The sequence below is a fragment of the Magallana gigas genome, chromosome 3 (genome assembly GCF_963853765.1).
Source record: "Magallana gigas chromosome 3, xbMagGiga1.1, whole genome shotgun sequence".
In the NCBI taxonomy this organism is placed as follows: Eukaryota; Metazoa; Mollusca; class Bivalvia; order Ostreida; family Ostreidae; genus Magallana; species Magallana gigas.
The window spans coordinates 58152506-58167704 of NC_088855.1; the positions used below are offsets into that span (position 1 = coordinate 58152506).

At 35.1% G+C, this 15199-nt stretch overlaps 1 protein-coding gene across 1 annotated transcript; it reads left to right on the top strand.

Moving 5' to 3' along the window:
* Positions 1–1212: 1212 nt before the first annotated feature.
* LOC105321147 (deoxyribodipyrimidine photo-lyase) lies at positions 1213–5171 on the top strand. Its single transcript, XM_011419369.4, has 6 exons — positions 1213–2438; positions 2685–2769; positions 3005–3231; positions 3680–3874; positions 4069–4306; positions 4515–5171. The coding sequence occupies exons 1-6, from the start codon at positions 1293–1295 to the stop codon at positions 4877–4879; spliced, it is 2256 nt and encodes a 751-aa protein (XP_011417671.3). The 5' UTR covers positions 1213–1292; the 3' UTR covers positions 4880–5171.
* The last annotated feature ends 10028 nt before the right edge of the window (positions 5172–15199 follow it).

Sequence of the window (15199 nt, forward strand, 5' to 3'; positions counted from 1 at the left end):
TGACCAACAGCACTATGTGACTCAAGCAAGTAAAAATAATGTTCTCTAAATGATCATACATTTTTGTCAACCCTCCCTCCCCAAAAAAAACCTTAAACCCCGGACCTGCCCCATGGGCAGTGATTTCACAATTAAAGAAGATGATATTATGGACATACATGTAATCACAATGATTTAGTATAAGTAACTCTGAAGACTATGAATGTATATACAGATGATCATATTATAAAAAAAAAAATTATACATTTTCACTATGTGGCCATATTGGCTATACGCATTTCTAAAGACCTAAACCTCTGACCCAGAGGTCATCATGAGGTTCACAATTTAGGTTGAAAGCTTCATTAACACCATTATAAAGCATTTAGTCCCCCCCCCCCTCTACATTGTACAGAAGATTTTCAGTAAGATTTATAGAAGTAATATGGCCATATTGGTCCCGCCCTTTACAGTGTAGCGATCTATTATTAGGAGCAGATCAAAGATCTAATTTTAATTAATTTGATGAATTTCACAATTTTGGTAGAGGGTTTCATGGACATCATATAACCATGCATTTATTTATTTTTCCAAATAAAGATTTTTTTGACTTTGTGGCCTTTTTGACCATGTTCATGGGGCCCATTTCTTTCTTTCTTTCTTTCCTCCAAATGGAGATTATCATAACATATTTACAAGAACATAAATATATAGACAATTATAGGGAGAAAGAGATAATGTAGGTCAATACTGGGTTGCAATGATCCAGTACATACAATACGTAATTACCAACAAGTTTACAGGCGTACACACACTGTCTAGATAGATATATAATCGGTATATGTGACAACTGTCTAGAAAAATATTTTTGTTACAAATATAATTTAATAATCCATTTTTTAAAAGTGACTTGACATGATTTAAGCAAAAATGTTTAAAATTTTATTTCCCCATCTAAGAATAATTAAATAAGACTATTAAGTCGGCAAATATAGAAAGAAGACTAAACAATGTTGTACCTTGTTTGTATTCTTATTTCATTTAGATTTTAAATAGTGTATGTAGTCCTTTTTATGCATTAAAATGGCATTTAAAACTATAAAACATATTGTCTCTTGGAGAAAAACGTTCCCTAGGAAGTGAGTACGTTTTCTCCCGGGTACATTTTCTCCTGGTACCGAATTTTTGACATCGGGTTCGAAATTCTTTGATTAAGGCCATTCGGATCTCTATTGAAGTATAAAGACCCGAGGAGTTCCGGCACATATTATGTAAACATAAATTTTTCACGTTGTCGTTGATAACATTTGGGTATGGAGTCCCCTACTAGAAAAGAAATCTTGCATAATTTTCAGACAGGGGTCATCGACGCTGAAGAATGTTTCTGTATGATTGTTTCTCTCGATGGTTATGATTCAACGAGACAACATTTCCTGAAAAACATTGATTTCTTGAGGCTCACTAATCCTAAGAAGTACAACGAACTCTTCACCGTTTTTGCAAATTACTTTGAAAAACCTCCATCTGGTGCATTTTTAGATCCTATAGGCTGTAGTGTTGAAAATGGATACTTAACAAGTGACTTTGGGTATGAACTGGAAGTAGAACTCGCATCAGCCCTCTCATTGCAAGATCAGAGTGAAAGCCTTAACAGCAAAGCATCTTATGTTAGTGTTGTACAGGAGCCAATTAGTAAACAAAGAAATACATCAAGTAATTCTGAAAGAAATCAACCAAAGAATGTTGACAATACTTTCTCAAAAAATGTGGAAGATGACAATGGTTCAATTACTTCATCGGTCAAAACTAAAAAAAGGAAAAATAAAGGCTCCACAAACAGGCCTGTGGTTTACTGGTTCAGGAGAGATCTTCGTCTGTATGACAATCCAGCATTGGTTGAAGCGGCCAGTATGAATGTCCCTGTTATATTGGTTTTCTTGTGGTCAGAATCAGAGGAGGATCCAGAGGGTGTGGTGGCAGCAGGAGGGGCCACTAAACTATGGTTACACCATGCTCTGAACCACCTGGACAAATCCATCAGTGACAGATACAACAACAGGATCATCTACAGGAAAACCCAGTCCTGTCAAAGAGAAATCCTGTCACTTATTGAAGAAACTGGTGCCAAAGCATTGCTGATAAATGATGTCTATGAACCATTCCTCAAACAGAGAGATGACAAGATTTGTTCGGAACTACAGAGGAAAGGGATAGAATGTAAGAGATTCCACTCTTACTTGCTGCATGAGCCAGGTTCTGTGTCAGCGGAGTCTGTGGGGATGAGAGGGGTGGGCTCAGTGACCCACTTTATGGAGTGCTGTAGGCAATCTGATGCCCAGCCCATTGGGCATCCTCTGGATTATCCCCCCACTCTACCCAAACCAGACCAGTTTCCCTCCAGCTCATCTCTTCATGATCTAGAACTAGCCAAAATGCCAAGGAGAAAAGATGGATCTATTGTATGTTATCATTTCAAGATAATATGAAGGGAATATTGATTACAAAAAAAAAAAATTGTTCAATTTTTTATGGTGCTCTTTGAAAAGGCGAGCGTTTAATAGGATTTTTTTTGTAGTAAAAATGTAGAAGTAAAGGAGACCCCCAAATAATCCACTTCAATACTTGTATTATTATTTTGTATGCACCAATAATTACTTGTCAAATCAGAAATTTACTTACAGTCGTCTGAAAATGATATCTTTTAGATTGACTGGGCAGCACCAATTGTGAGACAGTGGGATTTTGGAGAAGAAGGAGCGTGGAAAGCTCTAGAACTTTTCTTATCTGAAGGTAGAAACAATGATTTTTTGCAATGTTTCATTTTCTAGATTTTCAGTGACTTACCTTCCTTCCTAACATGTTAATGGATACATATAATCTTATGATATTTATTTTCATGCTCTGCTGTGGTGGGGTTCCTTGTTATGTTACATTTTTATGTAACCACAATTTTGCTATACTAAAACTATCTCTTGCTTACCTGTGGGTGTATGTATGCTATACTAAAACTATCGCTTACTTGTAGGTGTCAGGAAATATGAGAAGGAGTCGTGTCGCGCCGACCACCTGAACACCTGTCGGATCTCTCCGTACCTTCACTTCGGTCAGATCAGTCCCCGGGCGGTGCTGGAGGAAGCCAGACACATGAAGTCACCCAAGTTCCTCCGGAAGCTGGCCTGGAGAGACCTGTCTTATTGGCTGCTGACCCTCTGGCCTGACCTCCCCTCACAGCCCACCAGGGTGCATTACAGGGTAAGTCGTAGGGAAATCTACCAGCCCACCAGGGTGCATTACAGGGTAAGTCGTAGGGAAATCTACCAGCCCACCAGGGTGCATTACAGGGTAAGTCGTAGGGAAATCTACCAGCCCACCAGGGTGCATTACAGAATAAGTCATAGGGAAATCTACCAGTCTTTTTAGAATGAAAGGGTCTAAGCTCTACTAAACTTCTCCGTTTGTAGTCAAGTAGATGTAAAAATCACACTCTGATAAGAATGAAACATTTTTATTATGTATTACATATTTTATCCCTAGCTGTGAGATACTGGAGAAACAGTGTGTTGTTGAAGTGGTTACATGTTCACACAACCTACATGATATAAAATATCTGTAGACTCTGTAGCAGTATGAACTCACAGTATGAGATAAATAATCAATGCCAGGTGCCAGTGTATGAACTAATGTTTATATTTCACTACAGGATCAAGCCTGGAGCAGGGACGCTGGTCACTTGAAGGCGTGGCAGAGAGGTAGGACGGGGTTCCCCCTGGTGGATGCCGCGATGAGACAGCTGTGGCTGGAGGGGTGGATCAACAACTACCTCAGGCACGTGGTCGCCTCCTTCCTCATCTCCTACCTCCGCCTCCACTGGGTGGAGGGCTACCGCTGGTTCCAGGTAAATCCAGGAATATAAAATGGGAGGGAGATAACCCTAACATGCCTGTTGTATTGTCCTGTAATGTTTGGATAATAAAATTTCTGAATATGATATAAGATAGAATGGACAGAAATAAATTATAAAACCATGCATTTTCATGTGAAATCTTCTGATGCTCAGACTAATTTAAGCATTGATTTGTGTTGGTATAGGACACCTTACTGGATGCTGATGTGGCCATCAATGCCATGATGTGGCAGAATGGAGGAATGAGTGGGCTGGACCAGTGGAACTTTGTAATGCACCCCGTGGATGCAGCTTTGACCTGTGATCCCGATGGAGCCTATGTCAGAAAGTGGTGTCCAGAGATAGCAGCCCTCCCCAATGACTTCATACATCAGCCCTGGAAATGTCCACCCTCCATTCTGAGGCGATGTGGTATAAAGTTAGGTAAGTATGTGAAAGTTTAGTGAAGCTATTTGGAGGGTTTCTACATAAAATGGGGAGGGGGGTAACATACATGTTATTCAATTACTATAGTATAACAGAAGCACATTTTCAAGATAGGGAAAAACTGTATTATTTGTTTACAATTTTATGAAATTGTCATAAAACTTTAACAATTCTGATGTCTGATGGTATTTGATTTCTCTAACAGGAGAGACATACCCATATCGGGTTATATCAGATTTGGAGGGAGCAAGGGAGCAGTCATTAACGGATGTTGTAAATGTTCGGAAGAAGCACCCAGAGTTTGTGGACCGCCGAACGGGCAATGACCTTGTGCCCCTCCCTGATGGTCTGTGTGTCCCGGTCATCACCAGGAAGGAGTTCAAGTACAAGTTGCACCACCCAGAGGCCAAGGACAACCCCCACACAGCTGTACTGAGGGGGTACCGGTCCAGGAAGAGGGACGAAGCCATTGCTTTTGCCAACGAGAGAGACTTCATGGCAAGTGCTATGAATGAAAGTGTGAAACTTAGTGAGAGAAGATTAAAGGCAACGCAATATGAAGCACTCTGATGAAGTAGTGTGTAGAATTTGCAAATATCGGGTGTAGATGAGCTGTTTAGTGTTGGAGGATTGAGGACATGAGTGTGTGATACGCATAAATGAAGATGGTTTCTTGGGATGTGGTTTGGAATATGTGAAGAATGGGGTGTTTTTGCTAACAATAATGACTTGAACACATGCGTGTGGCAACTGCTTTCCTCTTTGAGCAGTGCATGTGGTTAAGGAGGAATTACATGTATTTATGTCTTCCACGTTGGTTTATAATTATTTATTAATCAAATAAAATTTTGACTTGCCTGAATTTTGTCATTACACAATCTTTACTGGGACAATACTGGTATGTTATTATTTTGTCGCCATCACATACGTAGTTATTATGCTCCATTTTACAGATTTGTAATACCAGTAGTACTGGCATATCTTACAAAGGTGAACAGGTGCTCTGTTGTTATTAAAAGAATGCCTACTCAGTTTCTTAATGAAGCCCACTGTTTGTTAATGATTATATCCTTGGATTTCAGTGTATCATTATTGTTTTAAGTCTAATGTCATTAGATGCACTGTCTGCCATTTGTACACTTAAAAATCTAGCAGCATTAAGCGTGGAATTCTCTGCTGACTAATCCATCGAATCATAATGAATTCTCTTTTTTTTTCTTATGGTCGTGTGAGTCAATTTCATTGATTTCAAATTCCCATAAGCACCATATTTTTGCAGTTTGAATTAAAATGGTTGGATGGCCACAACCTTTATGTCTAAAAAAAGTAATTTTAAGACTATTTAGATGTATCTGTTGGGTAATACTTTGACCACACAGCTTCCTTTTAAAGATGATTTTTACGAATTGCAGACGTTTAGGCCCCAACATGTTTAGGCCCCAAGACGGTTAGGCCCCAGGTAAGATGTTTAGTCCCCAAGATGTTTAGGCCCCAAGATGTTTAGGCACCTGTTGTTTATAATGATAACTGATAGTTGAAAGAACATGGCTTTTAAGCACTTTGGAGCCAATAAATGCAATTTACTTTAATTTGTAGTAAACTAACAATCGCTACGCAAACATGGCGTTGTTTACTTTATATACAAGTTCTTGAAAAACTTAAATCACGAAAAACATTATGCTACACAATGTATAAACTTGCATGCACACGCTATCAATGATAGTATCATCCAGCTTGGTTATGTGTCCGTGCTTTAAATCAGTTAATACCGTGATCAAATCATACTATCATCACAAAGAAACGAACAAATGTTATATAAGGGGAAGTATTTCATTATTGATATTTCAAGAAAAGAAAACAAATTATTGTATTTTTTTCTATTATTGGAATTATACAACACTTGAATGTCATAAAATTGTTCAGTAAGCTTATTTATGGCAACGTATGCATGATATTTTTAAGAACCCTTATATATCCCAAAAGAATTCACCTACTTATTAACCAAATACAAGTTCAATTCAATTCTTTATTCGCTCAAGACCAGTTCACTGGCATTTGAGGTTCAAAATCAGTATATACAAATGTACACGAACACAGTCAAGGATCACATGTACAGTAGGAGTAATAATGACAAAAAAAGGTTAAAATCACAATACAATAGGTTGTTTAAGTTGGTTTCTGGAAGAACAGACTTTGAAAATTTTTCTTAATAAATATTGACAAGTTTTTCTACATTAAAAGTATTCATGAGCTCGTTAAATTTTATAATATTTGGGTTTTCATAATATCTCTTGGGTAAAAACATTTTTCTGTCGTTTACAAAATGGGTACATTCTAAAATATAATGAAATTCATCCCCAATACTATTAGATTTACACATTGTACATTTTCTTTCTTCCAAAGTGAGGTGTGAAACCCTCATAGTATTACTAGAGGATCTCTTCATTTATATCGTCTCCTAATTAGCACCTATCTAGAGAGGGAGCAGGGAATGTCAGACACCTCGGCCCAACGACACCTCGGCCCCAGGACTCCTCGGCCAAGATGGGTCGGCCCAAATTTTGAGACACCCCGCGGCCCAAGCAAAAGACATCTCGGCTCAAGCAGAATTAAAATAAAATATCAATGATTTTCATGTTTTATCTATATTTTATTGAATATAAATTATATGATATATATAATTTGTATAAATTAAAAAAATATTTGTGTTAGTTAGCTGTATATTTCCAATCTTCCCCCCGCGCACATGGGCACACGACACACCTGTTGAATAGATCTTGTATATTCTGTGTTAGTAAGCTGTATATTTCCAATCTTGCAAGTTAATGTTCCATGGTCTTATACGCAAATGAATAAAACCATGTCTAGACAAACAAAGCAGCAATATTCTCACCCTGTTTATTAAACTTAAATCATGAATTATTCAGTTTTTTACTTTGTTTAAGAATGTGATAAACTTAACAAAAATGATCCAAGGTTAAGAAAAAAGGATTGTGTTTACTGTTTATAAATTCTGCTTTTCATTTTCAAAAAAAAAATAATTGACTAGTCATAATTTTAAAAAATATTGCAATAATTTACACCAGAAACATTAGAAATGCTTCTAGTATATCCACTTTTAAGAGTCTATTAAATTCATTATTTTTAATGAACTTTTAGTTAAATTTTGGGACACGTAATAATAATATAATACATTGTCAATTAAGGAACAAAGTAGGTATGTTAGTGTATTAGAAAAATACGTATTGTAAGATACTGGATGAAACTTTTATCATCAAAAAATTGTATTGAATTAATTATGTCTTTATGAGTACAAGAACATACGTTCGACTGTCTATCAAATATTTAAGAATCATTGTTTCCGAAGTTTGGGCCGAGGTGTCTTGTACATATTTTTAAATAAAAATTTCTGTGGGCCGAGGTGTCTTGTACATGGGCCGAGGTGTCAATAGTTTTGGGCCGACCCGTCTGGGCCGAGGTGTCAACCGCCCTTGGCCGAGGTGTCGTTGGGCCGAGATGTCCGTCTACCGGAGCAGGATACGGTGGGGTGTTGTTTTAACAATTTAATTCATGTCAAACACAAAGTAAATGAAAGACTTTACCGTTTCTAGAAAATAATATGATGTGACAAAATAATATGATATTAAAAAAAATAATAAATTATGCATAAGATGCAGATTATACTTCTTTATAATTTTTAAAGTAAATGAAGTTTTAAATAATAAAATGTAAATTATAATTAACTTATACAAATGTATGCTGGTGCCTAAACCATTATTAATTTAAAAAAGAAAATGAAAATTACAATTAACTTAGAAAAATGTAGGCTGGTGCCTAAACATGTTGGGGCCTAAACATGTTGGGGCCTAAGCGTCTTATCAATGAAGGGCCTAAACATCTTGGGGCCTAAAAGTCTTGCTACCATTTTTACTCTCACGTGCACTGGTCCATCTGGCCTTAAGTTTCCAAGAAATGCCGGTGTATTCCATGGATACGTTTTGCTGTTGGATTACATTTATTGGGATGCATCTATTTAAGCATTGAATCATTATTTTTTGAAAGATGTGGTCTCATAACTGCAACGGTGGGTGCATACAAATTGAATAACGCGCGCTAGCGCGTTATGATAATTTGTTTGCACACACCGTTGTAGTTATGAGACCACATCTTTCAAAAAATAATGATTCAATGCTTATATTTACGTTTTTAAACATTTTTTTCATTCTCGCAAATATGATTTGTTTATAAAAAGCTCTGACTTATTCAACGAGTAATACGAAATTAATGGAAGAGCCATTGGAACAGCCGAATTATGCTGACAAAAATAGTGCACAGCGTTTTAAATTCTAATAACACAATTTCATTTTTCTTTCTATGATTTAATGAATTTACTTTTGATACACTAAGAAATTAATTAATTGAATTCATTTAACCGTCAAAATATGTTTACATCAATGAAATATTAATCAGCGTAAGTATAATATCAGGTCGTGATCCGGTTTGAAGTCGCGAGAAGAGTCAGTTCATGTTCTTCGAGAAATACTGAATGTATTCCTTCGCACCAGATTTGGTGATTGGGTCTTCTGTGTTATGCGTAAATATCACTCAAATCAACCAATGCAATTTAATAGAGGGAAAGAAAGTAAATGTAAATATTAAACGTTGACAAAGATTCTGAGGAGGGTTACTTATTAGTCTAGAAACAAACTAAAGTCACTAGTTTACCAGAAAAACCTGGCGATATGATTTGTATATATATATACGATTTTTAAACATCTTTCCTTTGTTTTAATGAGATCAGACAGGAACTCATATCACGTATTTTTACATATTACATATACGTTACTCTTGTACGTGCGACAAATATCGAATTTTCACCCAAAATCATTACATTTGCGTAATATGACTGGTCATTGACTGGTCATTGACGATACGTCTCGTACAGATTAAACGCTTTAGATTTCAGTTTATATTTGTAAACAAACTTATTAATGATAATCAATTCACACAATTTTAAAAAATGTTATTGGTTATACCCTGTGGACAATCTGAAGGAAAAACAAACAGTGGAACACTTTGAAACTTTGAGACGTCACAGAATGAACAATCTAATTAGATCGCAAAAATTAATAAGTTGTGATACAGTGGAGCCTCAGTTATCCGGACGCTTTGGTTCACAAGTCCAATCGTCCGGATAGGTGAAGCGTCCGGATATCTGAAATGTGTCTATTGTTGTCATGAATGATAATGTATTTGTATACAATGGCTCCCAGTGTTGATACTAGGTTTTATTTGCCCTTCATTCCATATAGCAACACATGCTAGAGTTGTCTGACGACATGAACGTTTTTAGATATAAAGAACTCTGCTTTATTTTATTATTTTGTCATGAAATATTAACCGGACAATAATGATAACCGAATCTAGCTAAATTCTTTGTGTCCAATTGTGATATGTGTGTGATACACTGTTGTTTGCAATTTTCCATGAAAGTGATTTGGGAAGTCAGTGTGTTTATACAAGCTACTCATGAGGGTCTAGCACGTAAAAAGGTGTGAAACTTAATTCACAGGGGTAATCTTTTGTACTGAGTAGGGTATCATCATATTTTACCGTCCGGTTAAATGAAGCAGAATTAGTAGTACATGTAAATCAGTGTTTTGTGGTAAAAACAGACCGTCCGGATCCGGAACGCGGAATTCCGGATAAATGAGACAAAATAACGTATAAAAAATCTGTTCCCAAATAAAATCGTCCGTAAACTGAAGCGTCCGGTTATCTGGCGTCCGGATATCTGAGGCCCCACTGTACTTGGATTTTAGAGACGTAAACAAAAATTCTGTTTGAACCCGAATTTATTTGGCAAGTTTGAAATTAAGTCCCAAATAAATCCGTTAATATAAATTTTTTTTTACTAATTTACCGTTTTTAATTGTCAATAGGTCCATGGCAATTAAAAATTGTTATTTAAACGGAAAAAGATATTAGTAAAAAAAAGGGCATATAACAGAATCAATAATTATGTAAGACTTTGGTAAAATTTGATCGGAACAGAAAAAAACCTATGGGGAACAGATAGCATCGACAATGTTTGAAATAAATGCACACACTTTACTTAGAGAATAAGAATTGGTCCTGAGTTAAGAGAACCTAAGAAAAAAGTAGATTTAGATAACACAATTGTTCAGGGTGATAAAATCTTACATATAATGTATAAACTAGATCACCAACCGTACCTATGAGATACATATCTATTAACATACGTAGAATCTTTGCCTTGTGACAACTCTGAAAAAATTAAGCACTTTATAACATTTGGGACCAAGTCAACGCACTTTGAAGTTGTTAGCAAAGTGCTTTTTCAGTGTACATCAACATTTCTTTATTATCAAAACACTTAACGCACTTTGAAAATAAAATATGTATAAATCACAAAATATGGTCTTCGTTCTTAGCTGATTTCGTATTTAGTTTGTATTAATTGTAAACACTGTTTGATAGGGTCGATCATCAGTGGGAATATATATATACATGTACATGTATTAATGAAATTTAACGCTTCAATGAACCCGCATTTTCCGTAACATCAGTTTTCAGAGTACGTAAATTTTCAAAGTGGTAACAAGTACAGAAGAATAATGGTAACTCGTTCTGGGAATTTTGATAGAAAATCAGCAGTATGCAGATACTGTATTATCAAAATAATTCAATTAAGTTAAACTACACCAACAAGTTCACCAACAAATTGTAATCAGAAGCGTTTCTGAATGCAATTAATAATGCAGGATTACAAAAATATCTTTATACATTGATCAAAGACCAAGAGAAGAAAATGAACTAATAATTTACTATTTTTCTTGGATACTTCAAGGATCATCATTTCGAAAATCTTAATTGGGAAACCAAGGCTTAATGTTAAAACGGGCTTGGCCCCCTGTGGATTAGTAGAAACAGAAAATTTTAGAAAAAATCAGCGATACATTGAAATTAATGTTAAAACGGGCTTGGCCCCTGTGTACTAATCTGATACTATAAACACAAGAAGTATACAATGATTCAGTGATGTTCCAAATTACCAATGAGAGTTTGAATAAGTTCTATATCTTTGCTTGTCTGTTAACAAAATATTGAACAGACGACAAAAGCAAGTAATTATTAATGCCTGAATTAATGATAGCGATTTTGTTTGTTTGGTAGATACATTTTCTGTTTTATATTCATTACTTCATTATTTTATGTAAATAATCCAACTCAATATATGGGAGTCATTCAAATGAAATGCAGTTGCAAGCTGTATTTTTTTTAGCAACACACTGATGTAGCTGCAGGCATGTAGCTCCCGGTCTGAAACTGGACGACATGGATGATTATATACATATAAATAAACCTTAGTTCTTATCATACTCCAATGAAGGGGGGAAATGGTTTCTACCTGGTTGAATCGATCAAGGGACCTCAAATTCAAAAATATCTCCGCGTTACCACTAGTCTAGGTATCTAACGCTTTCATTAGACGTCTTTAAACAATTCTCAGTACGAAGACCACGTTAAACCAAAATTAATTCAATGTTAACGTGTATTACAATAACGGTATAACATAATTTTAATCGAATGTCTTTAGTATAAAGTGGTTCAAATAGTCAGATATACCATTTTAAATCGCATACTAACCATTTTCCTATGTACATGTATATCCTTGCCAAAAGCTGAATATTTTAATGATGTTGTGTAAGATAGTTAAGACTCTCAGAGCATGGTGATTATGTAATATGCGTTTCTTTGAATATATTTTACTTAAATATTGTATAGAATTGAAAATGTCTAAAGTTTGCAAAATTGCTATATTTAAGGCGAAATCGTATAGTAAGTGCTCTTTACTTTTTTACCAAACGTCTATAGAATTTGTCTGTAATATTTATGTTTATAATGATCGACAACGTTCATTTTTCATAACATGTAAATAATGTAAAGGGCTTTTAAAAACACAGTAAATGTCAATATTTATAATTAAGATCAGACTTGAAGCATAACTTTAATGGCTGATAATGTGGACCAGTGTGTCTAGATGAACCTTACATCAAGTCAGTCTGCAGATCCGAGGTTCTCGCCCCGTATTTGATTAAGAGGTTGACTATTTCTTTTGAACTTGTTTTAGAGTGTATTATTTATATGTGGCCATTAATTAATCCATTAGATTTCCTCGACCCTTTTACCCGCTCTGCAGCTTTGATTTAAAGCCAGGATGATGAGAGCACTACTGCCTTCTCTGAAATAGAATGTGGGGCTAATGGCTAATGCCTTCATCAGCATTCCGAAATATTCTTAGACTTGGACTCTTTGTATTTGTGACACTACGGTTAATCTGGCTGAAACAAGACATGTTTTTTGTTTGTTTGTTTTTCGTTGTTGTTGTTGTTTTGTTGTTGTTTTTGTTGTTGTTGTTTTTTTGTGTTTTTTTTTGTGTTTTTGTTTTTTGGTTTTGTTTTTTTTTTTTGGGGGGGGGGGGGGGGTTGCCGCTGACTGGTAGCCAGGGCTGCGTTCAAGATCGTTGCAGCTAGTCTAGTTGCTAGGTCGTAGATATCTAGGTCTATAACGGACCGCTCGTGTAGCTGCTATGTCTCTGATTCGAAGATGGAAGTATTTAATTAAAGACTAATTACATTGGCATAAATAATTAATTTCAAGCGAAAATATACGTGTTAGAATTCATTATAACTTCTAAGATGAAAAAATATCGCTAAATAATACAAAATGTATACAGGATATTTTGTGTTTGTTTAAAAGTGGTAACTGAGGTAGCTACCTTGAATTGGATGCTTTCAAAACTTTTGGCTACAATATCTACGCTACGTAGGGCTAGCTTCCGTTCAACAGCGTACCTGTTACGTAGCCCTACATAGCAGCTACGATCCTGAACGCATCCTGTAACCCTATTCATTTGGTTAGAGGTTTGGTTAGGGGAAGACCAAATGGATTACCATTTGTCTCAATTATAAACGCAGAAGGGTGACATATTTATCCTAAAAACTGTAAAAACTCTCAAAGTTTACGATCTATTTAAAAAAAAAGTAAGGATGCAGTTTACTTAACCTCTCTATTTATTCTATAAAGAGTAAGAATTTTGTATTTATAAGCCCAGAATTTTTTCACAGGGATCTTATAATATAACACTTTCCGTAGGGAAAAGAGGGGGTAGCTTTACCCCCAAACCCTCTTCCAGTGACCGGCCCAAGACTCGTAGCCGTTATTTGCTCTATATTGTATCAAGGTCCTATTATATATATGCATGTAAGTATTGGTTCCACATCAATAAAAAGAACCACAAAAATGGTTTTAAATAACTGATTTAATCGCCTTGTGAACAAAAAACACGATTCAAGTGTATGGTACGCCAAATTCACAAAAATGAGCTAATCATCGTTTCACACTCGATAAACTAGGTTTAAAGGTTGTAAACTTTAGTTTACGGACAGAAAACTATATTTAACGACGATAATCTATATTTGACGCCTGAAAACCATAGTTAACGCGATCATCTATGTTTCAGAAGTGTGAAACTATAATAAACACCAAAAACAACCATTTGCGATTGCAAAACAGTGTTTATCTGATAAATATAGATTTACTATTGTGAAACTATGATTAACAGATCTTAACTATAGTTAAAGAATGTAAATTATAGTTTACAAATGTGAATCTATATTTATTAGCAAAATCTACCATTAACGTTATTTGCAGACAGATAAACTTAGGATTATCATTCGTAAACTATAGTTACAAACATTAATTATGGTTTTGCAGATGTAAACTATAGTTAACGGATCGTTTATTACAGTTATCGAATCGTTAACTAAAGTTTACGGTTATTAAACTATAGTTAACAATAAACTATCGTTAACTATAGTTTATCGTTCGTAAACTATAGTAACCAGTCGATAAACATAGTTTATCCTCTGTGAAACTTTATCTATAACGTCGTAAATCTATATTTCACATCTGTAAACCATAGCTAACGCGATCATTAATAGTTCGGAAGTGTAAAACTATAATTAACACTGAAAACAACTATTTGCGCTTACAAAACATAATTATCTGATTAATATACTGTATATCCGGTAATTTTCGCGGTAATCTAATTTTCGCGAAAACAAAAACAGAAATACGGTAGTTTCACGATCGTGAAACTATGATTAACAACTCTTTCCTATAGTTAAAGATTGTAAATTATAGTTTACAGATGTGAATCTATATTTATTAGCAAAATCTATCGTTAACGTTAATTTCAGACGCATAAAATAAGATTTTCATTCGTAAACTATAGTTTACAACTATAGTAAATATAGTTTTACAGATGAAAACTATAGTAAACGAATCGTTAACTATATGGTTTACAGTTTGTTAACTTTAGTTAACACGGGTTGACATTGCATATGATATCGGACATTTACGAAATAGATACATCAATACAACCGTATTGTTGACATTTACATAACCAAGCTTCAAGCCTACAATAATGCTATTAATTCCACTACACTCTGCTTAGTTAGAAAAATCTAACTCTGTCTCGGGACAGGCCTTCACCACAGTTAAAACGCCTCCCATATACCCGTAATGTAGCAAAAAATTGCAGAATCGCTCCGAAACGATTTTGGAGAAAATCAATGAAGCTGCATTGAAAATAACAGCCAAATCATTCATAAAAAGACATTTCGAGGCTGTAAATACCTTTCATCTAAAAATTTAATTCATATTAATGAAGAATTCAACACTTTTTAACCAACGTTTTTAGTCGCTTCTAATTTACACACCATGTTGACATTCAGAATTCTCCGTATTTTTCATAGTAGTTGCCCTGTGTTAGAGGTATCTCCCGTATTTTCTTGATGAAAA